This window comes from Lagenorhynchus albirostris, chromosome 2 (genome assembly GCF_949774975.1).
Source record: "Lagenorhynchus albirostris chromosome 2, mLagAlb1.1, whole genome shotgun sequence".
Classification (NCBI taxonomy): domain Eukaryota; kingdom Metazoa; phylum Chordata; class Mammalia; order Artiodactyla; family Delphinidae; genus Lagenorhynchus; species Lagenorhynchus albirostris.
In genome coordinates this window covers 104102260-104126597 of record NC_083096.1, presented here as the reverse complement: position 1 = coordinate 104126597, position 24338 = coordinate 104102260, and the positions used below count along the sequence as shown (strand labels likewise).

Sequence of the window (24338 nt, the reverse complement as noted above, 5' to 3'; positions counted from 1 at the left end):
CCAGGGAAAGGACTGGCTTTCCACCGTTTGCTGCTATCGCCCTGAGATGTACTGGCAGCTCAGCCGGTTTGGTTGCTGATTTCAACAGAGAGATCGCCCCCATCAGGTTGACTGCAGCAGGGCCCCGGGGAGGCCTCAGTGGGTGTCCTATGGAGAGTCAAAAAGGACAGATGCCCCAGCACAGGGCTGTTCAGCCCTGGAGCAGGGGATGTGAAGAGGGCCCTCCTGGGGTGAAGCTGCTCAAAAGTGCAAGTGGCTCCTTGTACCTTCCACCATGACAGGTCTGTGGAGACGCCAGGTCCCCCAGCACACTGGGGAATCCCTTCCTCAGGGAAGCCCTGGGCCACCTCCACTGAGCCCCCTGGACTGGGGGATGCAAGGGACAGAAAAATGAGAGAACATGCTTGATTCAGGAAGACGACATGGATGTCAGAACAAAGAAAGAAATGAGGAGCTAAGAACAGAGTGTCTGTGGCTCCGGTCAAGGGGCCAGAAAGGGAATGGAGATGTGGACAAAGACTCAACAGTGGACCAGCAGGACATCCCTGTAAGGTCAGACCTAATAAAATTGAAATCTTGTATCTGCCAACAATCCTCCCTTTTCTCATCCTGAACTACACAGGTCAACCTCGCAGACCCAAAACAGGAAGCAGAATGGTCTTTTGTCTACAGACAATGGGACCAATATGAATGGGGTCGCAGAGAGGCCTCCTTCCTGGTGGCAGCAGCACAGCCTGTAAACCCGCCTCTCCTTCCTCCTGTGGACCAGGAGTTCCTGCCTTGGGCCAGAGTAGCCTCAGGTAAATTTCTCCAGGCGCTGGTACAGTGCTGGAGGTGAAGCCCTGATTCAAAGCGATAGTCGAAACAATAAGACTTTGCCTTTGAAACTGGGCCACCTTGTCCTGAAAGTTCACAGTTAAGGATGTTACTCCAAGACCATGCTTCTCTCTGTGCCCACATGTGCTGGTGTCTCTCTCACTCTTCTAGAGCAAAGAGAGGTGTGATTCATCTAGTGCTTAGCATTACTAGTTTCTCTAATGATTGTTAAATCAGTAACGGGCTCTGCTGTCTGTGAGTGTTTGCACATGTGGGTATGCGGTGTGCTTGCTCTGAGTGTGACCTTAGGCTGTTACCTGACTGCTCTACTCCCCCATTTCCTCATCTCTAAAATGGGAACAAGGGTTGTTGGGAGAAAGACTGTGTGTGTGTAAAGATAATTAAGGCGCCTGGCACCACAGCACCCAGCAAATAGTAGTTACTAAAATTGTATCTATATGTGCATCTCTCCCTCTGTATCTTGGTCCCTTTTGCCTGTTGGCCTCTCTTTCCTTTTTCTTTATCTTTTTTGCTGATTTCCTATCTTTCCTAATTAATGGATCCTAAAATAGGCTTAAAGTATATTTTTATTATCTGTTGTACTTATTGAAGAGTTTTGTTACCCATTTGCAAACTGTTAAGGTTGAGCCAAACATTTTAGATGTTTAGTAGTAAACTAACTTCCCATGTTGCCTTCAACTGATTCTTTAATTCAGTGGTTTTTCCTATGTTTTAATGGCCCTTAATAAAAGACAGGCTCTCTACTTCTTTAAGACCTGGCATTATATCAACAGCTATTTGCGTAATTATATCCATTCGTTTAACCAACATTTGCCTCAAGCCTCCTGCATACACCACCACGAGGAAACCAGCTCAGCAAGGCGGCCCTACAGCAGAAGCTCCCGGGGTGGGCAGGGGGAGGCACTAAACGTTATACGAAGGATATCTCTGCTTGCTAGGCTTGGAATGGGTGAAGTGGTAAGTTTAAAATGAAGGGTAGTTTGTATTCAATTCTCAAACACAATAATGTCATTTGATCCTGCAGGACTGCTACAACCTTGGCCTTTATTTAGTAAACACACTGTAATGGAGAAAACAGCCCTCCAAGCCCTAGCAGGTAGATCCTACAGGTCAGCCCTGAACAGGAAACAAGCCAAGGAGCCAGACCCCAGGCAGGCGGCAATCAGGAGAAAGAGGAAACGGATGTAGACAAGAGTGGAAGTCAGAAAATAGCCCAGAGAGAAGCCTCAAGCCTGCTGACCTCAGCCTGGGCCTAGAATCCATGCCCAACACACCTAATGACACTGATAAAATAAGGCCTGCGACTGGGGAGTTTTCAGGCTGAAATGTATCACATGAGAAGCTGGGACGCATGGCAGCACAGCTGTCTCTGTGTAAATGATGACCACCGGACCCAGACCAGGAAGGAGGGAAAGTTAGTGGAAATGAGAAGCCAGGCCCCTGCGGCATGGGGAGGGAGGAGGACGCCTGGAGAGCGGGGCTAGCATCTAGAACAGTCTGAGCAGGGAAAGTAGGGAAATTCGGAAGTCGGACCTACAATTGCCCGAAGACACTGAACAACAGGCCAACAAGCACCCACCCTGGCCTCTGATCAAAGGCATCAGGGGCCATTTCCTGTCCTCCTGCCTCCCAGAAGTCTTCCATTTGGTACTCTCGATGTTTCCTACGGGCTGCATCTGTGGCTGTGAAGCCAAGGCAATAGCAGTATTGGAGCCATTTTATCTGCTTCATAGTCAGGTAACCTTGAAAGCAGCTGTTATCGACCCTCCCAGGCTATTTAAAATACAATGTTCACTTTCTAGGGGCTGACAGCCTAGGACTGCACTGTCCACTAGCCACATGTGGCTACTTACACTTAAAATAGTACACAGTAAAATAAAACACTGCATCCTTCAGTTGCCACATTTCAGGTGCCCAGTAGCAACATGTGGCTAGTGGCTGCTGTAATGAGATTTCTGCCATCACAGAGTGCTGCTGTACTGGACAGCGCTGTGACCCAGAACATCACGGAAAGCCATGGGCAGGGGATGACGGCACTCGGGCCCCCGGCCCCTGAATCACCCCTGCCCTCTTCTCACAAAAAGCCAGGGCCCTGGCTGTCCATTAAAGACCACATGTGTGTTGTGGCAATTGGGAACCTGGTTGGAGAAACAGAAAACTTAAGATAACAAGATAGTCTCACACACAAAAAACTATCTTTTCTTTCGTGTCGAAAAGGCCAACTTCTATGGTAATATGAGAATCTAGTCTAGTGCTTCTTTTCTTAAAAACATGCCTCACTACTTCTATCTTTCTAATCTCTCAATATCCGATGTTCAAGTGAGTGGGTTTTAATGGACAGCCAGGGCCCTGGCTTTTTGTGAGAAGAGGGCAGTGATGCTTCAGAGGCCGGGGCCTGAGTTCCGTCATCCCCTGACCTCTGATCCTCCATCTGCCCTCCCTTCAGAGAAAACATTGTTCAGACTCTGTTCTTCCCAACTCCCCCACAAACTCCCACTTAATTCCTAAAGCAGTCTTGAACTCCGGAGACAAGGGGGCCGCAGCTCAGTGAGCCGGGCTGGAGGTGGTATGGCGTCTGTGCTCCGCCTGCCTGCAGTACTGCTCCCACCCCAGGCTGGCAGGGGCCGTGGTGAACTGTGCTCCCAGGCGGGTCGTCTGTCCGCTCCTCCACCTGCTCCTGGAGCAGGGACGGGAACGTGCTCTCTGTTCCCTGACTTCCTCTTTGCTGTCTCTTTGAGCTTCTCCAGGAATTCTCTGGCTACGGCTTCTGGGCCACCCGCCCTCAAGCGAGGCAGAACTGGGGTGGTGGGTGCCTGGCCTCTCCCAGCTCTGAAACCTGTGGCTGTGCAGCCTGTGGAGTTGAAAGTGCCGTAAATGCAGAGCAGCACTGCTCACCTTTCGATGATGTCCAGGCGCAGCTGGTGGCCATAAGGCAAGGTGATGAGCTCCAGCCCTGAGCTCATGCCCATGTTCTTCCTCATCTCTTCAGAGACTTCAAGTATCCTCGCGACCTGTCAAGAACACAGGTTGAAATGAACTGGACCAGGACGTGGGCTTGCTGCCAACACGAATTTATCACATGGAAAGAAATACACTCAACTGGAACAGTGTGGATGCACTTGACTTGTTGCATTTCTTTTTAAGCAGTGGCATCTTAGGATACAGTTTTAATATATTTGGAGGATTTTAATACACATACTGGAATGTAAAACCTGGGAGGAAAGCACCTAGATTGGTCTGCGAAGTCTGCAGATTTGGTGTTTCTGCCCGGTCAGAGAATGGTACAGTTCTTCAAGCTTTTGTCTAACACAGGCTGGATCCTGCTGTGATGTTTTGCTGCCAACAGCAGGGCTGTGTGTGCACACAGCAAATGGATCCCCTGCAGTGGAAAAGCAGAGCTGCGTCCAAATGCTGCGCTGCTGCAGGCTCTGCCGTGCATGTTCTCACTTAACGGCAGGGCTGGCTCCTATTACCCTTAATTACACCTCTCCTGGGCTCAGGAAACGCAGTGTACGTCTGGAAACCATTAGAAACGTGTATAGCGATTTGAAACCCGAGGCCTCAAACACACCCACTTCTCCCCTCCACCACCCCGAGAGGTCTTCCTTAAAGGAAATCTGGTTTGTTTGTCCCAGCCAGCTCTCCCCATCTCAATTCTAGTGTGTGATCACAGCTTACTGGAATCAGGTATTAGTTGACCACTTATGGTTATTACATGCTACCTCCAAATACTACAACTGAGTTAGGCCGTCTCTAAAACGGGGCTGGTGACACTCACAGAGCACTGATGTACTAACAGTGCAACTAGCAGATACAGTGGGTCAAACCAACCCTGGACACGCGGCAGGCGCGGGACAATCCCTCTCCTTGAGCCAGTGTTGTCCTCAACTATAATTATCCCGGGTATATGAACAGTCCAGGTGTCTTCATAACAGGCCACGAAAAACATCTGGAAGTTCAGCTGATATTATTAACCTTGACCCTTAACTTCTGTGGCTGAGCAGAGGCACCACTGTCAGCCCCGGGGATGAACTGTCCAGCACAGACTCCAGAATAGGATGCAGGATTCATACTCTGCTCTGTGGGCCTCAGTTTCTCCTTCTCTAACACAACGGCTAAGTTCACCTTTCTCAAAGACTTTGCCAAGGATCAAATGGCCCTAAAACCCCAGCTATTTAAAAAAGTCAAGTTGTGAATCGTTGGCCACGTGGAAGGGGGAAGAATTCCGGCCAGATCTCTGGAAAGAGATTTACACCTTGACCATGACAAGACAGCCCTGACACACACCCCGGCCACCTGCAATCACACACATTTTGCTTGCTTGTTTAGACACCTGTCCTGTCAGAGCCTCCAAACCCAACACATCCAATTCATGCACACTCTGTGTAACAAGAGTCAAAGGCTTGTCATTGACTCAGTTTTATTCTGGAAGCTGTTTTCCTTTCCAGTCTGTTTTCCTTCAGTGTAAACGTGCGATCCCCTGGTCACTTTCCTGACGTATTACCAGGAAATGCTGACACCTGCTTGCCCCAAGGCTGAGCTATGGAACAAGGGCGTTGTCGTGAGGTCACAGTGCAGAGCCTGGATTAGGTCTCCTGGAAAAGCCTGGGGCCGTGCAGCTCAGAGATGCAGAGGAGGGATGAACACTTGTAGAGGATTTACTATGAGCTGGACCCGGCAGTGCAGGGTGACATCAATGCCCCACGATGAGTTATTCTAGCCACCCTCTGCTCTTCTGATCTCAGCCATCCTAGCTTTCCAGGATCTCAGCACTCTGCTGGATCCTTATCCCATTGCCTCGGGAGTTGCTGCAGTGACCCAGGGGAGCCCTGAGAGGGGCCTGGCCCTGCTCTCCTCCCAGCTGCCAGGGACCTTCTCCATAGAAATGAGATTGCCTGGCTCCACTATCCATGTCTGTTGTCCTCTGCAGAGGACTCTGATTTGCACTGTGCTCTTACGGACCTGTCTCCCTCACTGAACTGCAAAGTTCTTTGAAGGCAGCAACCTGGCACGAGCCTAAAAGTAGACTTAAAAACAAGAAGGAAAGACCCCAGGCCCTCCCCCAGCTGACCCCATGTGCCCTTCACCACCCACACAGGGTGAATCCTCCATAAACCAACCCCTCCCCCCACGGCTTTTGACCTCTGAGTCTCCGCACGTGTGTGTTGCCTGCCACCTGGAAGATGCCTTTTGTGTTCTTCATCAGGCCAACTCCTATTCAGCCTTCAAAACTCATCTCAGACATCTCCACCCCGATTCCCTCCCTCCCCTATGTTTAAGACCCTACCCCAGAGGCCCTGCAGGTCCTGTGCTTTTCCCTGCAGAGCATTTCCCACCTGGGCTGTGGTCTGAATTTCTGTGTCACTGTCGCTCCTGCCTCTCCCACCATGACCTGGCCTGGCTTGGCCCACGGTTGGTGCTCAACCAAGGCTCAGTACAGAACACTAGTGAACACTTACTTAGCTTCACTCTGGGGCAGGCATGGTATGACGGCTTTGGTATTCACAACCAGCTGGGCTATGGCATTGTTCTCCTTTTAGAGACACCGAGAGGCAGGGGGAGGTGGCATTAGACTCAGGCAGAGGCCAGGCCCTTGGCCGCTGGGCCTCCCTTCTAGCTTCTGCAGAGCCCAGCAGGTGAGTGAGGCCAAGGCGGCGCCCCTTTGCAGGGTGGGAGGGGCTCAGCCCGGGGAGGGGCTCACACTGCTGGGCAGGCAGCCTCCAGGCGCTCAGGGCCATCCACCTGTCCTGATACCCCAGGCTCTGTGCACAGGTGGGAACCAGCACTTGGGCCCCAGATGCTGCCCAGAGCCTGCTCTCGGCTTCTGGTGGCCCCATCTGGTTGCATTTAGAGTCAGTAACAACAGCCTTTGTTTTGTTTCCCTCTTACAGACACTAGTTGTGCGTGATTTGTTGGCAAAGCCCTGAAGTCAGTGGTTCAGGAAGAGAATAAGGAAATGGCAGGGGACTCTGGAGGGAGGAAGGAGGACTTAACAGCCTGCCCTTGGGGGCTGGGAACGGGGGTCAGTCAGGGGGCTCCTGCTCAGGTCTCTGCCTCGCTGCTTGGGGGATCTGTCCAGCCCCTCTTCCAGGGGTGCCTGAAGGCAGACAGGGGAGTGGGACCCTCACCAGGAGGACAAAATGCAAACAGAGAAACAGAACAAGAAGGAGGGCAGGCTGCACATTCCTTCAGTTGAGAACAGACTTCCAAGGCAGTGGGAAGGTTCCAGACTCCCCTGCAAAGGGTGGTCAGGCATCTCACCTCCTCCTACACTACCACCAAGCCCCGCCTGAGGCCACAACAGGGAAGGATTCATTTCCTCCTGGAAATTAGGCTGTTCTGTAAACCCGGACCCATGGTCCCACAAGGAGCTTCCTCCATGGAGAACCCAGACAGGTTCACGCCAGGCTCCTGGGCTATTGGTGTGGTTCTGCTCTCAGATCCAGGGCCCAGGATGAGAGCTACTTGCTGGAACAGGAGACCTAAATCCTCTTCCTGCCCAAACAGGTTTAGCTCACATTAAAGTGAGGTAAGGTCTTAACAAGGCAAATTATCTGACCGCTTGGGGCACTGCCCAAGGACACCCAGCCAACCACGGGAACAGCCCTTGTTCTTCCAACACAGCCCCTTTCCTGGCAGCCCCCCAGACTGTTCACCCCAGAGCAGCCAGCACCTGCTTAACGTTCCTCACTAAGGAACATTGGGAGGCCCTCTGCGCCCCCGTGAGCTTCCATCAACTGAGGAACTCACTGGGGGAGTACTCGGAGATTAGATTTCCTGCCATGATTCATGACCCAGGAAATTTATTTAGGAAAACCCAATTCCTCAATAAGCCCTGATCTTTGAAGCTAATTGACTCCACTGAGCTACAAATGAAAAAGGACTTTAAATCTCTCTAAGTCCTTATCTGTTGCTCAAATGAAGGGATCTGTCTCCTTATACTGAGGCATGGGCTAAGCACACCTCAGCCTTAAACACCTACTTTCTAGAAATTTCTCTCTGAAGGATGAGGTTGTCTTGGGGCCAGCTATGAACAAAAGCCACCCATATCTAAAAGAAATGCTTCCTATCAAAAATGATGATGATGTAAACACAGAGTTATGTAGTCACATGGAAACATAGTCATGACATGTTGTTCGATGGAAGACAAAAAGGGTTTGGAATGGTATATATAGACCTGTGCCATTTCTGTGGTAAACAAATAGATATGCATGTAATTATTATTTACATGTACCTATCTGCAGAATAAATGTTAACAATAGTGATCACCAAGAAGCTGGATTTTGTGTGACTTTTATTTTTTCTTTTCTCATAATCTGTATTGTATAATTTTTCTAAAATTGTATCTTATAATTGTATTTTATAATTTTTCTAAATTGAGCAAGTAACTTTAAAAATGTTTATCCTGGGGCTTCCCTGGTGGCGCAGTGGTTGAGAGTTCACCTGCCGATGCAGGGGACACGGGTTCGTGCCCCGGTCCGGGAAGATCCCACATGCTGCGGAGCGGCTAGGCCCGTGAGCCATGGCCTCTGAGCCTGCGCGTCTGGAGCCTGTGCTCCGCAACGCGAGAGGCCACAACAGTGGGAGGCCCGTGTACCGCAAAAAAAAAAAAAAAAAACAGTTTATCCTAAAGACCATTTTTGTAACAATAAAACAAATATATAATATACATATGTAGCATGTACAATGAAAATAAAAACAACCAAGGCTCTGCTACTCCAGAAACTACATTTTAATCTACAATCTACTCTTCTTTGGACTTGCCTTCACCAGTTCTGATGGAGTTGAGGCTGTGGGAGAACTTGAAAATCTACGCCAGCTGGGAGAAGGACACAGCAGGGGTGGGAGAGGGAAGGCACGGCCCTGGGTAGCAGCCTGTGTCCCTCTGTCTCAGGTGAATTGTACAAGCTTCCTGCCTGGGCAAGGGTTGTCCCGGCCTGTAGTCCCCACCCCTTAAATAAATCCCCACACCCAGGTTATCATCTGAGTTTTCCTGTGAGCAAAGCAGTCACAAGGTAAGGCAAAATGAGGCCCAGATAGATCCCCCTTCCAAACATTCGGCAGTCTGACCAAACCCACCCGCTGGGCACCTACCTTGCAGTCCATGCTCAGCATGTGCTGGGCGATGACCTTGGGGTCGTTGTTGGTGAACAGTTCTTTCGCACGCTTCAGCATCGCGGTTTCCAGGGGCTTGTTCTCAGGAGGAAGGAGCTTCGACTCAAGGTCGTTGGGCTTGAAGGAGGAGGCAGTCTCCAGGAGGGGTGTCACGAATGTACCCTCGTCCTCCTGCCCCTTGTCCCTCTGGGTCGGCAGCGGCTCCCAAGGCTTTGCCCCATCATCGTCATCAAGGATCAAGTAGCTGGTGTCAGAGTTCCGGGCAGCCGGCCCGCCGTTCTGCTTGGCGGTCAGCAGGTCCACGTAGCTGTCCTGGGCACAGAAGGGCGGCCGTGCTGCCCCATCGCAGCCTGCGGCCAAGGCTGGGTTCAGTTCGCAGTAGTTGGCCTCTGAGTTGAGCCAGGTGGACGGAGACCGGGGAGCCTTGAGCATGGGCGCTTTGCAGGGCTTGGGGGGCGGTTTGGGGCATAGCTGGCTGTCTGAGCCCCTCAGCGCCCCCCCTGCCCTAGCGTCCGAGGAGACCCTCCGAACCACTGCTGGGCTCAGGGTGGGCTCGCTGCCTGTCCTGAAAACCGGTGAGTTTGGGCAGGGTCTTGTGCCCACACCTGGGGACTGAGGGGGCAGCTTACCACCTGTGGAGGATAAGAGAGGGTCAGAAAAAGCTCAGCTGTGCGAAGAACATGAAACGGACAAAACTAGAGTGACAGCTCCTGGCCCTCAATTCAGGCCCTAGGATTTTGATTTTCACCCACAAAAGAGAAGTCAGTATGACCACCGCAGGCCCGATCTAGAGCAGTCTAGAGCATGAGCAGTCTAGAGCATGTCAAGGGCTAAGATGGCCCCACCCCACTTCTGGGGGAATTCTAAATCCCAGCGACCACCGACAGCTGGGCAGCAATGTCATTTTATGGTCACAGAAGGTTAGTACAGGCAGAACGGGGAACTACATTGAGCTTGGAGGGCAGTGAGTAATCTAACCTTGCCCTAAAAAACACAAGTCTCTAGCCACATAGCATAAAGTGGGGGGGGGGGGGCCCTGATTCACTCTCAAAGCCAGGGTGGATCCCAGCCAGCTTTAAGAAAGAGACAGAGACACACGGGGAAGGGAGAAAAAGACACTGAGATAACCCACATCCAAGCGGTTTACAAAGGGGCAGCAGGAAAATCAACTTGTGGTTCCCCAAGGCAGGTCAGTTACAAAAATAATGAAAAACAATCCCGTCACCTATTAAGATAATTGCTTACTTGATTTCCCCACATTCCATACCATCTCACTCTTCTGGTTGTGGCAGGAGAATGGAGGGGAAGAGGGGTCTCTACCAGGAGCCCCAGGACTGACCCACTTACCATCTGCCCAGGGAGGAGACTAAGGGGGAGGTGCATTCGTTATGAAGACCACCAGTTAGCAACTGGGCTTAGAATCAGGAAACCTGGGTTCAAATGCTGGCTTCACCACTTACTAGACAGAAGAATCTAGGCAGATCACTTAATATCTGCGCCTCAGTTTTCTCAGCCACAAAGACGATGACCATGCCCACCTTGAAGGCTTGTTATGAGGCTTAAAAGCTAGCGCCCATAAAGCGTCCAGCTCAGTGATTTGCATCTGGATAGAGTTCTACAAACCCCTCATCCTACAGCCTGCAGACATGGAGTCTTCTGTCATTCCCAAATTAGGTGACCAGATGGGGCAGGGGAAGCAGCCTGAAGGAAGTCAGGGAAACACTGTCACCCTCTCCCTCCCAATTTCCCAAAGACCTACCAATTGGCAGGTAACTTTCCGACTGGTGGGCTTTGAGGGACAAGGCTCTTCTGTCCTGCATGTGATCCAGGCAGGCTGGCTGGCTACCACTCTTCTCTCTATTTCTGAAGCAAAAGACAAGTGGGGCAGGAACATGTCATTAAATCGTAAAACCTTTAGGCAACGTCATGGAAAGTTTAAAAAAAAAAAAGATTGCTCAGAATGAGAGTGTTCCCGCACAGCCTAAGAGTAAAGGAATGTCTGGTGGAGGGTGGAAATTACTGATGGAGGCGATTAGTATGTGACTCTGCCGTGGGCTCCGACCCTGTCTCCCCAGGACCAATCCAGTTAGGTCCTAGGCTGCCTCCTCTGAGCCTTTCCATCCTGTTGAGCAGATCAGGGTAAAGGTTTCAAGATACTCTCAGGAAAATCTGATGAACTGGAATGTGTACTTTTAACGGTGCCTAAAATTACTTACAGACCCAGAAGGAAAGACTTGTGTAACTAACATGCATTCTCTACCGGGCCTCACAGTGCCACGGTTAGGAAGGAAGCTGTGGGGCAGTTTCCATTTCAGTGCAAATCTCAGCGTCCCCCAGATAACCTGCAGGGTTGCCCGAGGAGTCTGTCCTACGCATCTAGGAGGATCCCACAGCCAGCCTCCTCGGGACGAGTTGGGAAAAGGGACTTGGCGGGGTCACCAAGCAGCGGCTGCGAGGCACGGAGCACAGCCGCACAGGGAAAGGTGGAACGAAACAACAAGATCAGCTAGCATTCCTCTGTCCCTTGCCAGTCCAGACTGGGAATTTCTCTAATTAGCACCAAAGAACAGAATTTCTCTTTTGCTAAGACAGAAAGCACTGCACCAGCCAAGTCGTAATGAACTTTAATCGGCCTCCCCCTCTCCAACGTCCCCGACAAGCTTATGTTACAGACATCGCCAAGTTCTTTCCTACCTTTGCAAGCACCAAAGAAATAAAACAAAACAAACCACCCCAAACTTCCAGCAACAGAGAAATTCCAGCAACCCCTCAGAGATAAAGCAGGGCAGAGGGCAAATTCCAAAAGGCAGTAGCTTCAGCGAGGCGATATTTAAGCAGTGATCACCGCCAGCGGTCGGACACCAGGGCCCCATCACCGGCCCGGAATGCGACCTGGCAGAGCGCACGCCTATGCCGGCGGCGGGTAGCCAACCAGCAGGCCCGACGTCAGGGAAGGTGTGGAGCCGCTGACGCGGAGGGGCAGGGCTTCGGGGCATCTTCCGTGCTGAGCCCACGCCACCCCTACCATTAGGCGTCTCTGAGCCTGCAACCTGTGCCAACGGGTGACAAGGCTTAGGGAGCTCTGCTCTCAAAGGGCAATCTGAAGAGTGGCTCTGTTAGGTTTGTATCGTCGACTTAGTGACTTTCTCAGCCTTTCTTTTATTTCTTATCTTTAAAAAAAAAAAAAAAAATCTGTATTTTAAATCCAGGCTGCTGAGGGCTGACCAGGCGGCCTTCCTCCCCAGCACCGTTCCTGGCAGGGGTTCTGTGGGTCATCCTGGCTCTGTTCACGACACTGACTGCCTGCTCACCAGTTCAGCAGCCAACCCCCGCCCACCACGAAAGAAACAGGAGAGGCCCCCTTTTAATATTTTAAGGGATCTCACTTCCGATCTTATTACCATGAAAAGGAGAATTTCTAAATGTCAGCTCTTGCCTCCTTCCCTGCAACTGCCCTGAGTCCTGCATTCTACTGCTCTCCAGAAAACAATAAGTACTAGGATTATGAACACTCACCTAGCACTTTCTATGGGCCGGCACTGTTCGAAGCACTTTGCAGATCTTAAACCATTTAACCCTCAAAAGCCCCACCTTTCCAAAACACGGAGGCCCAAGGCAGGTAAGTAGCTTGTCCAGGGTTGACCAGGTCAGGGGTGGACCAGCGTTGGAGGGCAGGCGGCAGGGTCCACCGCCAGACGCTGACTAACATCTACCAGAGCTTCCTAGTAGCACGCAGCCGTCATTCGTATTACTCAGAGTCCTGTATTTTGCTTCTGAATTTTTGCAGTCTAGAGATTACAGTTTATGACATTTCCTCCTGGCCCAGAAAGAAAACCAGTGAGTGGAAGAAAATGTGTTGTGCAAGCTTGGACGCCAGGGAGCCGGAGAAGGGGACCCGTGTAACTGAAGGGCCGGGACCCTCCCATGCCTGCCTCTTGCCTGCTTTCCTGTCCTGACAGCTAGATAATAGGCACAAGGCCTCCTCTCTCCATGAGAGACAGGTCCTGTATTAACACTGGGCACACCACTCATAGTCGACAGTGGGGCGCCTCAGCGCGGCCTCCACTTCTCTGAACTCTTCTCCCCGAGATCCCCCGAGGGTCAGACTGCAGCCCCCGGGCTCTTGACGTCTCCTGTCTTAGGAATCTTGTCTGTTCCGACCTAGTCAACCACCCTCTCCCTTTGGACCAAGCCTTCATCTAAGCCTTCAGGCCTAACTTCCCTCCTGAACCCCAGAACTGTTGCTGGACACTGGCCCTCAGCAAGCCCACAGTCGCATCTCAGATGGAACAATTGGTTTTTCCTCCGAAGTCCACGCTCTCCAGTCCCTCCCGCGGTATCTGACTTGCCCTTCTCCACCTTCCCCTCATGCAGAAGAGCCTGGGGAAGGCTGGTTCTGAGTCTCCTGACCCTCGCCCTACCCCACCCGCACAGCCTGACCCTCCGCGGCTCACTAGCTGCTATCCCTGCCCTCCCCTTCCTCACTCCTCTCGCACAGCGCTGTCCCGTCCAATTCTTAGGACATCCCGTTCCCCACATTGAATCTCTGAGGCTCCTCCAATCCCCTAGCCTGGCATTAAGGTCTCCCCGATCTGGTGGGGGTCAGTCACCTCCCTAAACCTCCCCCTGCCAGCCCCCTGCACAGCTGCACCCTGTGTTCCAGCTCCACCAGTTTCCTCACTCCAAGCAACACTCGCCCCTTTTCTAACTCTACTCTTCTGCTCATGCTGAGCCCCCTCCCTCCCTGGGAATACCCTTCCCTTTGCAGCATCTATCCACATTTTCCCTAGCCTTCAGACTAGCCGGAATCCTTACCTCCTTCGCTGGGAGGTCTCTCCCAGTCAGCCGTCCCCTTCCTCAGCAACTGCATCATTTATTTTTGGCACCAACTCAATTGGGAACTAATCACGCACTGCCTTGTGACAGTTATTCCAATGACACTTGACATTCTTCTTAATGTCGTTCATGGTTCTTCTGCTCCTGGGGGAGCACGCCCGCCTAGCTAAGCCTGGTCCCGGCCAGAGGGTCCCCCACACTCCCAACACCGACCCAGGAGGCCCTGACCCACCTGAGGAGGTTGCCCCTGGGCAAGCTCTGCTCTCGGGCCTGGGGGCTGCCCATGGTGAGGCTCAGCCTCTTGGCCACGTCCGGCCTTCCCTCGACGAGGCTGCCCTCCTGGGCCTGGCCGGGGGAGGTGCCGTACTGCTCCTCCAGGCACCGCAGGGGCACCGTCCTGTTGATGGGCTGGAAGATGATGGCTCCGCTCTGCTGGGAGATGGGCCGCCGGTTGCCCACATAGCAGCGCACCAGGCCGGGGATGGAGTCGAAGCTCTCCATCTCAAACTGGTACTGCACTCGGCTGTAGGCCTCACTGAGCCGCAGGACCGTCCGGCGGATCTTGAAGTGCTGAGGGAGGTTCTTCCACTGGCAGGTCAGGACAAAGTTTCCGGGGCTGGACAGAGAATCACGAACCAGGAAGTCACCGTCTCGCTGCACGAGGTTTTCTGACACCTTTGGGACAAAACGGTGCGTGAGGAGTAGGCAAGGCAAGCTTAGCTGCGCTGCTCCCCACTTCTTTGGGCCAACAGAGGACAATGCTATTATGTCTCTTCTTCCTCAGTCGGCTCTTTGTCAAATGCCAAATTCTTAGAAGACCCACTAATTCATTTAAGAGCTATTTGCTGATCACCTACTATGTGCCAAGTACCACTGTAGGCACTGCGTTTACAGCAGTGAATGAAGCCGACGAGAGTCCCCGCTGCCTCAGAGCTTCTGTTTTTAGTGGACAGCTTCTATTTTAGTGAGGACAAACAAGCAACAGGTACGGTATGTCAGATGTTGTAAAGTTAAGGAAGAAGTAAATCAGGATGAGGGCTGTCCTCTTAAATACTGTGGTTAGGAGGGTGTCATGAGAAGATGATATTTATGCAGACCTGAAGGATATGAAGTGATGGAAAATACATAAGAAAATTTGTGTCTGGTGGGTCTGATTCTCCCCCTTCCCCCAACAATTGAAGGAGGGTGTTTGTTGTCATCTACGAGTCACCCTCAGAGCCCTCTCCTAAGACACCCGTCTCCAGGCCTGGTCGATGGGGGAGGAGGGTCCACATGCAGGTGGAATCCAGGCACTGTGGAATCGACCCTTGAGTGTGGTTCTGGGCACACCGATTACTCTGGAGGGCCTGGAACAAAGAGGGCCAGGTCTCTCATCTCACAGTGTTATTGGGAAGATTATATACCTGCATACATACTATATGCAAAGCACTAGTACAGTGCCTGGAACATAGCAGATGCTAAAAAAATCACTAGCTATAATGATGCTGATGTTTATAATAAAAGGAGAATTTATACTGTGTTGTAGTATGGTTGTTCCTGTAGCTAATCTGCCTGGGTTTGCATTCCGGCTCGTCTGGGTGACAAGTTACATGGACAAGTTACACTCAGTTTACATCATCTGTAAAACGGGGATAATGTCACCTACAGGATAGCTATAAAGGTTTAAAGGACTAAAGTGTTGGCTATAACTATCGTTATTATTGTCACAGTCTTTAGTTATACAATCGGGAGTGATGTATAGCTGAACATTTACACTCATGGCAAATGGGAAACAAATTTTATGATCACGATAAGGAGAATGATGGTGGTGACAGACACCAGATTTATAAACTTTGATAAGTTTTCTAGGACATGCCAACATTTGATCAGCTAGCTTAGAATAGTATGCTACCATGGTTACCTTAAAATTGCATCTTAGCCTTAAAAATGTTTTCACACAGAAATTCCATTTCTTGGAATTGAGCCTGAGGAAATAATCATAGTCATGAACACAGTAGTTATCTGCAAGGATGTTGGGGAGAGTGCCCAATACAGAATGCAGAAAGCATACAGTGGACACAGACAATGGAGACTGGTGTAGGAGAACATTTCAGAGCAGGAGAAAATTCCCAGGAAATAGCATTAAGGGAAGAAAGTGGGCTGCAAAGTTATATGCAGCATGAGCTCATACTTGATTTGGAAAAGTCTGGCAGGATTTATATCGAAATGTTCATAGTGGTTATCTCCAGAAGGGAGAATTACAGGTAAGTGTTTAATTTTCTTCTTTTTACTCTATTTTCTACAATCGATTTTACACTAAAAGAAGAAAAAAAAAAACAAAGTTAGGATCAGGATTATTTCTTTGATGGTGCTGAGAAAGCTGCTACGTTAAAAAAAAACATCCACAACACGATGCCCTTCCCTCACCCTCAGCCACCCCTTTCCTGTCATGTTGTCCTGCGTGACTGGTCAGATCAGGTTACAGTGAAAACCCAAGAGAAACTCTATACCTCAATTCTGCACTTATTCTATTTTTCAGTTTCTATACTATTAAATACAAAAACATCATTCACGGCTATGGCCCAAAGGACTATCACACAAAGTACATGCTGGCCATGAGACTGTGGTCGCTGGTATGATTCCTCTTCTTTCCCACCCCCTGGGCCAGGGGCCGGGGAGGGGAGGGATGGAGAGTGGATAAGTGCCAGCCCCACTAGGGCATAGGCGGCCTTGTCGCTCTGGGTCACCCGCCCTGATGATACCCCCTCTTCACCTGAAATTAAACCGCTGCCTTGAGAAGGAAGCAGGCTCCACAGGGTATGAGGCTGCAGGCAGTCGGCCAAGAGTTCAATTATCTGAACCACAGCCCAGCCTGATATTCCCCTAGGTATCACCCTGCGCGGCTGCCTCCTGCCTGCTCCTTGTTTACAGAACCACAGAACAGCTGCTCTCCCTTCATCCACTCACCGGCCACGGGGAAACGTACTTTGGATTCCTGACCTTAGCTCTTCTCAAGGTCTCCTTAGAGACGCGCCTACGTTAAGTCACCACAGGCCACCCTGTAGTAGTGCGGCTCTGGCTGAACCGGAGCTTGCGCCTGGTAGCCTTGGGCGTGTGACCCTGTGCGGGGGCGGGTACCTGTCGGGGGATGCGGCCGTGGTACCAGGCATGGCTGCGCAAGTCCTCGCTGCTCAGCAGCAGCTCCTCTTCCAGCTCCTTCTTCAGCCTCTCCTGGGTCCTGTCCATGACGTGCCTCTCCTTGGAGAACTGCAACACAGGGTCACCAGTGATCTCCCAGCCTGCTGGGGCCGCGAGCCCAGGCCAGCCGGCTGGAGACGCCAGCCTTGCGGTCGGCTGCTTTGCTAATCAAACCAGTAGATGCCCAAAGCCCTGGTCAGGTAGAGGAGCCTGGATAATGATTACAACTAGCTGTGAACTTTCATTTCTCTGGCTGGAGAGATCGTGTATTTTCACCTGCACTCGGGGACTATGATAGGAGAGTAAGCCAAGCCGTTCCTTTTATCAGTCGACTCGGGTAGCAGCTGAAAACATGGGGAGCAGGGCAGGGGGCGCCAAGGAGAGATGTGCCAGGCCACCCAGAGAGCTTCCTCATTCTCCTTCAGAGCTGTCCTAACACAGAGCTGGGAAGGACAGAGTCCCAGCCGGCCCATGGTCCCAGGCCTGCAGGACAGTGCTGCCCAAAGTGCAGTCCCAGGGCTGTCGTGATGGCTCTGAAATCTTTGCTACCGGCAAACTCCAGTTCAGGACCGAGTTTGCCTTTAAAAACGTTTAGAGCAATTGGACAGAGTAATGTCTCTTGAATCTACTAACAGAAGTCTGAGTTTGTATTTTGTATGTGATTTTAATTTCATTTTTCTGCTATTTCATTTTTTACGACAGATTGGAAAAGGAAACTTAAATCAAAACAAAGAACTGGCTCTTCACCTCAAGTTGTTTGAGAATCACTGAATCTAGGTCACTGCACAGCGGCCGGGACAGGAGTTCTGGGTGGGTAACACTTGTTCCGGGTTTAATTTAGAACCCACGCCCACTTACAACATGTGAACTGAACTTGGACACCTGCCTGGTTCCCAGCAAAACCAGGCTCAGGGACTGTGGCTGAAGGTCATATGAGCAGGAAAAGGCTGTGTCCTTGTGTTTTCTCAACTTCCCCAGCTGGGCCTCAAAGGCCTGTAGGAATCACAAAACTATCCTCATCACACTGCCCTGCACCTTAGCAAGGAAAGAGCCCCCCAGACCTCCTCCACTCAAGAAGAAGAAAAAGACCTGGGATTTTATAGCTGGATTCTGATTCTCAGCCCACGAGGGCACTGGCCGCAGAATGACTCCCGGGCTGTTTTCAAGGTGGGGCTCTGGCTTACTAATTATTTACTTCTCCCTCCACCTCTTCCCCACCACTCTTCTCACAGTGCAGGACCCCCACCCCCCCGGAGTGTTTGACAGATGAGCTGAATTCCTATCAAAGAGATACTGATGTTGGCTGCCCACAGCGCCCGCAGGCATTATTAGCATTGATGTTTGACACTGTCGGCTTCGATCATTAATTATGTACAGGTACATCTGAAGACATTCTGAGTGCAGAATGTAGATTGTCAACCAGGCCGCATCTGCTATTTGTGTATTGTCTGTCTTGCCTCCTGCTAGGTAACAAGCTTCCCGAGACCAGAAGCCCATCTGCCTTCTCCCCTGCTGCCTTCGGGCAATGCCTGAACACAATGGTTACTGCGTACTCACTGAATGAACAAATAACCCAATGTCTATGACTTTTCCTAGTTATGGAGGTTCTCCTGTTTCCTCTCAAATTATTTGAAGCCCTGGTTTAACCGGGCGGGTTGCCACACAGCTAAAGGATGGCTGACATTCCTCAGTCTTTCTCTCTTATAGGGAGATGTGGCCACGTGGCTAAGTTTTGGCCAAGGAAGGGTAAACTGCCACGTTGGTGGGACTTCCAAGCTGAGATGTGATGGCCGGAGCTGCAAAACCATCCTGGATAATGAGGAAGAGGCCAAACCAGAGGAATAGGCGAGCAGAAGGCCTGAACGAGCCCAGGTCCCTCCCAAGGGTGAGGCCAACACCCGGCCCTGGACTGCCGGCCTCCAGGTCTTCCATGTGATCTTTTAGCTTTTTTAAGCCTGTTATTTTGGGTGTTCCTGTCACTGGCAGCTGAGCTAAATCCTAACCGATACTGTGACCCTGGCCTCTCTTCAGCCACCCTGACAGTCTGTACACCTAGCCTAAATCCCTTGTGCCGAGCCCTGGGTCCAATTCTTCTTGGTCCGAGCTCTGAAAATGCAGCAACCAGCAGGTCCTATCCTCTGTGTAACCCTCCACTGAAACTGTGTTCGCCCAGACCCCGAAAGCTATCCCCGTACTCTCCTCGCTCCCTGATAGCCAACACCCAGGCCACGTCCCATCCTCCACCCCCTCTCTCTTTCTCGGCATCTCATAAACATCAAAGGTCTTCTGTAGCATTTTATATGGGACAATCTTTTACTTCAGGTTTTGAGATAATATTGTTTTGCACTTGTTACCAAAAAAAAAAAAAAAAATCAGTTCTCATTACTTCTGTCCTAACTCCTTAGAGGAAAGTCCACAATTACTGTTCTCTCCCCCTGCAGACTCAGGAGATGGGGCACTCTAGGGAAGTACCTAGAGAAGAGAGAATAGATCCGTAAGACTGACCCTCTCACATAATCTGGGACAGAAGACCAGACTTCAGAAAATATGCCCTCAAGCTCTTGCATAATTTGTGAAAAGTTAGGGAGTTCCACAGTTGTCCAGACTTGTATTTTAAATGGGAAGAGGAGAAGGGAAAGGGAGGGAGATGAAGAGGGAGGGGGTGGAGGGGGAGGGGCTTAATTTCAAGCCAGTGAGGGCTGGTTCTGCATTAAAAGGAGCCAAGGGGGCCGCTGGGAGCTTCTGCGTTTACAGATGATGTGGGCAATGTCTCCCAAACAACTGAAGAGGCAATTCAGAAGTCACCCACATATGGTCACTCTCATGATTAAAGAGTGGTTATTTGGGAGAGGATGCCTTCTAGAACTTTCACTCATTGTTTTAATCACATATATTAACGCAACTTTTATTTTTCCCAGGTGCCTATTTTATGACAGCTCCACCTTGCTGACTCTGATTTTGCCGCTGTAGGTAGGTACTTTGATGTGCTGTCAACCCCGTGGTTGGTGACGGGTGACCATATAAGAAAGCAGTTTACACTGAATGGAAGTGCAGTACTCACTGACCTTTGGACCTTATGTTCTTCAACTGCCAGAGAAAGCAAGAAAATAATTACAAATAATCGATCTCTCAAACAAATGCTATAAATATTACTAATGACCACCTTATAGTAACACAACGTTTTCTTCAAGCTCAAATTCTCTAACTATTTGCTCCTAAATTTGAACTTCATTCCTGGAAGATAAGTCTGATTCTTTGTTTCTCCAGTCTCTTATCTTGAGGGGAGGAGGGGGCAGCGAGGGGAGGCCAGAGATGGAATAGGGTTTCATTGCACCAGCACGGGCCCTGGCCATCCTGAGCTCCACCACACACAGCAGCTGGGGCACAACCTCCGGAGGAAGGGAAGCTGCTAGGCTTTGGATCAAGAACATTCTGCCACAAGTCTTGCCAGGTTCATTCCAGGGACCAAATCCACCCACAGCCACCATAAGAGAAGGATGCAGGCTGGACACGTATCTTCTACTCCAAGTCTTACCTGCGTCTGATCCATGAGAGATTTGAGAGCAGTCCTTTTTTTTGGGGGGGGGAGGTGTAAAAAAATGTGCTATGTATGTAAATTAAGTAATAAGTATACCTTGAGCAGGAAAGAAAGGAAAGAAGAAAGGGAGGGAGGGATGGAGGCAGGGCTTAGTAACTACTGTGTCACGGTTACCCACTCACATGGCTCCACTTCTAAAACTTCTTCCAGTCCCAGTCATTGGCTCTGGGGTCTGAGACGAGAGGTAGGTAAACGGATAACTACAGCAAATGAGGGGATGGATGAGGCCCACAACTGTCCAACCGAATTGAAGTTTAGCCAGAAAGTTCATAAATTACTATCATTGTTGCTTTTCATGGAAATCTGAGTCTAGCTACTACTTTCCTACTGCCAGCATTTTCATAACCCTGACGTCAACAGATGTTATAGCACAGTGTTTAAGAGCTCAGGCCAGCCTGCCCCCTCCATCCATAGGCCACTGTGCCACTCACCAGCTGTGTGGCTCTGGGCAAGTGACTTTCCCTCTCTGTAGAGCTCCTGGTCTGCAAAACGGGGATAATAACATATGACGACAGGTTAATAGGGATGAAATGGATCGATATCCATAAAGCGCTTATGACATACCGTGGTACACAGACCGCGCGAACTGTTCACTGTTTTTATAGGCCTATATCAGAAGGCCATTCACCTGGTGAAATAAAATGAACAGTTTACATCTGAGGTGTTTAAGGTCTGATGCACAGGCATGGTGGGTGGGCCAGTATTTGGGAGGAAAGCAGTTCAGGAAAGCAGCCTGGTCCTTGTTTAAGTGCCCACTGGCTACCTCAATCCTCTGCAGGAGCCCGCTGTCCACCTGCCCCAGGCCCTCTGGTCTGGTTACACGGCCAGGACCAGTCCTAGCTTGCTGAGGCCGCCTCCGAAAATCACTCTAATCTGGAAGGAACATCTCTGGAGCCCCACACCGCAGGCAAGTCTGGTCTTGACAGGCTGGGATAGCTGGAGCCCAGGAGATGGTTGGAAAACACATTCTGGAGGCACAGAGCCAGCTCCCCGACGTGCTGGGAACCTCGATTAACAAGGAAACCCACACTTCGACAGTTCTCTGAGGAAGAAAAAGCTGTCCCAGCCCAGGGAGGAATGGAGCTCAGGGTCTCCTCTCGCGACGGCGGTGTGAGGCGCGATCCTGCATTTCAAATCAGGCACGACAATGGGACCCAGACCCTCCGGAGGTTTGTGTTCCTAAGTCCGGGGGATGAGGGACGCGTGCTCACCACCATCGGTGGGAAAGCCCCAGAGCCGCCGTGGGAGACCATTGAGAGGATTAGGGAATAGATGGCATCTGCATTGTAACTCATATTTTATTCTCTCCCTGTGTGGAAGGAAAGCTTCCCAGTTCCCACAGAATTTTAAATTGTGCAAATCACCAAGAAAGACCACATCCCCAGGCTGGGAGCTGTGGATGGAAAGGAAAAGACTGCAGAGGCACCATCTTGGGGCCAAAAACAATGGTGACCAAGCAGTTTGCCAACCCTCAGGCTGCTGGCGTTTGATGACAGGCTGGGTCCCTACCCTCAGGAGGGCACATTCTCCTAGAAGCCCACACAGGGAATAGTTTAACACATCCCTGAGCTCTGGAGACAGAATGCTGGGATCTCATCCCTGCCCCTACAGCTCCTTAGCCTGGGCAAGTTATGCCACCTCTTTATCCTTTGGTTTTCCCATGTCAGAAAGGCCCCATATGGGGTGGGGGGGTAGGAAGGAGAAGACGGGGTATCAGGGTTGGCCCTTGAGGATAAAACTTGAGAACAGTAAGGGTGCTTTGGGCATGTGAGCTAAGAGCAGGTGGGCCTGGTCAGATAAAGGTGCTGTCTGAGGAGGAGAGGGCTAGAGCAGGCGGAGCCTCTCCCCCTAACACCCCAAGCACCCGTTTTCTCTCCCCAGGAGAGCTCCATCTTTTCTCTAAGTATGTGGTTCAAACCTACCTCCCTGGACATTGCTGGCTGGCCTGGCTAAGTCCCTGACCCAAGCTGGCCTCACCAAATTTCTTCCTGGGATCTTTCTAAGGGAACTGAGTGAAGGACACCCTACCTGCTTGTGAAAACGTCATGAGACTGGAAGAACGGAGGTTGCTTCACCTTATGTTGACCCGACTGGGCTGAGAGAATGAAGTCACTGTGCAAAGAGAAGAGAAGGAGGAGATGGAAGGGTCCGAGCGGCACACACATCCCTAACCCCAGCTGATCATGTTAACTGGCAAACTCCCCTGATACCTCAGTTAGTTTGTGCTGGACTCCTGTCACTTGTGACCAGAGAAGTCCTGACCCAGGAAGGCAGAGATCAGACAGATCAGACAGAGGGGCACTGTAGACTGAGAGGTTAGACCTTCACACTCCAGACGCTGAAGGCCATTGACACTTTCTGCCCGGGAAGGCAACAGGTACAAAAAAAAGATGCTTTTGGACGGATCAATCTGGCTGCGGTGAGCAGAAGGGACTGGATGGGGCTGGGGTTAGCGGCACGAGGCCAGTTCAGAGTCTTTTGAAATGTGCTGATGATGCCCAAATCCCCACCTCCAGCCTTTAGGGTTGCTGCTGTGGTAGGGATATTTACCAGAATCCACTTCAGAGCTCACATGCCGATATGGATAAATGGAACTCATCTTTTCTGCAAAGCCTGCTCTTCTCCTTTCCCAGTCATTGGCACCTCCACTGCCCTCATTACTCAAACTAGAACCCTCAGAACTGGCTTCCACGGATCAAGAAATTCCTGATTATACCTCTCACCAGGGCCCATTCTAATCCCCGTGGAGGTTATCATGTCCTGTTCTCCCTGAACTTTCACAATAGCCTCCTGATAATTTCCCTACCCCCATGTCTAGTGCTGCAACCCACCACCTACAAAGCCACAGATCATCATATCCTCAGAGACTTTAGTCAAGGGGTGCCCCAGCTGGGGCTGACAAGAGATCCAGAGTCTCTTCTAGCTCCCCCTCCCCCAAAATGGATCGGCTTCTTATGTCTGGTTTTCGCTCTCCCAGGGCTCAGACCTGGCCCATAAGGGACACAGACCCCCATCGCCCTCTCCTCCCAGATCCCTGAGCTTTGAACACATTACATTCCTTGAAGCCCGGTGAGCTGATGCACCGCTCTTGCTATATACGGACACCTCGTACAGGGACCCAGGTCTGAATTTGCCAGGAGGCCCAGGTCACGAGAAGGCTGTGGATGCCTATGTGAGGCATCTTTGTGGGTCCCCAGAAATAAGTGGCAGAGGCTTGATGGATGGGGGAGATGGGCAAGGGTACTGCCATTATGCAGTGGGTCCATGAGTGGGGTCCATGAGTCAGCAGATTTGGGGCATTAAAGTTTTGTGGACTTTATTTAAAGGGTCCACATGTTCCAAAGGGCTCACAGTATCCTACACATAAAACCCGAAGGCAGGAGATGCCCTTCTCCATCTGGCCCTGAGCTCCCTTTCTGAGGCACACTGACACAGGGCCCTGGTCATAGGACCTTCCACAGCTTCATGGACACACAGTCCCTTATGTCCCTCCTCCATGCCTTCTCTCATGGTCCAGAGACAGTGACCCACCTGCAGATGCCACTGTGCATCCCGGCTGGAGCCCAAGCTGGGGGATGGGGAGAGGCCAGAGGGGAGTTGGATGAGGCAGGCAGGGCCTTGAAGGCCATGCTGAATTAGTCTGATTTTATCAAAGGGGGCAGGGAATCCACTAACACACTCTACACAGTGGGGGCAATACAGTCTGCCAGGCATGAGCTCCTTGAGGGCAGAGGCCATGGCTTACTTGCTTTGGGCTCCCAGAGCCTGGTGGCTA

General features: G+C 51.0%; 1 protein-coding gene across 6 annotated transcripts in view; it reads right to left on the bottom strand.

The window, feature by feature from the left end:
- BCAR3 (BCAR3 adaptor protein, NSP family member) overlaps positions 1 to 24338 on the bottom strand; it is a 212877-nt gene that overhangs the window by 12520 nt on the left and 176019 nt on the right. For 2 of the 6 annotated variants that reach the window (XM_060139552.1, XM_060139554.1), the window contains 5 exons: positions 16906 to 17034; positions 14021 to 14463; positions 10712 to 10815; positions 8932 to 9584; positions 3733 to 3848 (listed from right to left, as the gene is read on the bottom strand). In XM_060139552.1, the coding sequence (XP_059995535.1) occupies positions 3733 to 3848; positions 8932 to 9584; positions 10712 to 10815; positions 14021 to 14463; positions 16906 to 17034 (1445 nt within the window). Of the gene's footprint in view, positions 1 to 3728; positions 3849 to 8931; positions 9585 to 10711; positions 10816 to 14020; positions 14464 to 16905; positions 17035 to 22591; positions 22676 to 24338 lie in introns of those variants that run through there. The other 4 variants (XM_060139553.1, XM_060139556.1, XM_060139555.1 and 1 more) reach the window with 3 other exon arrangements.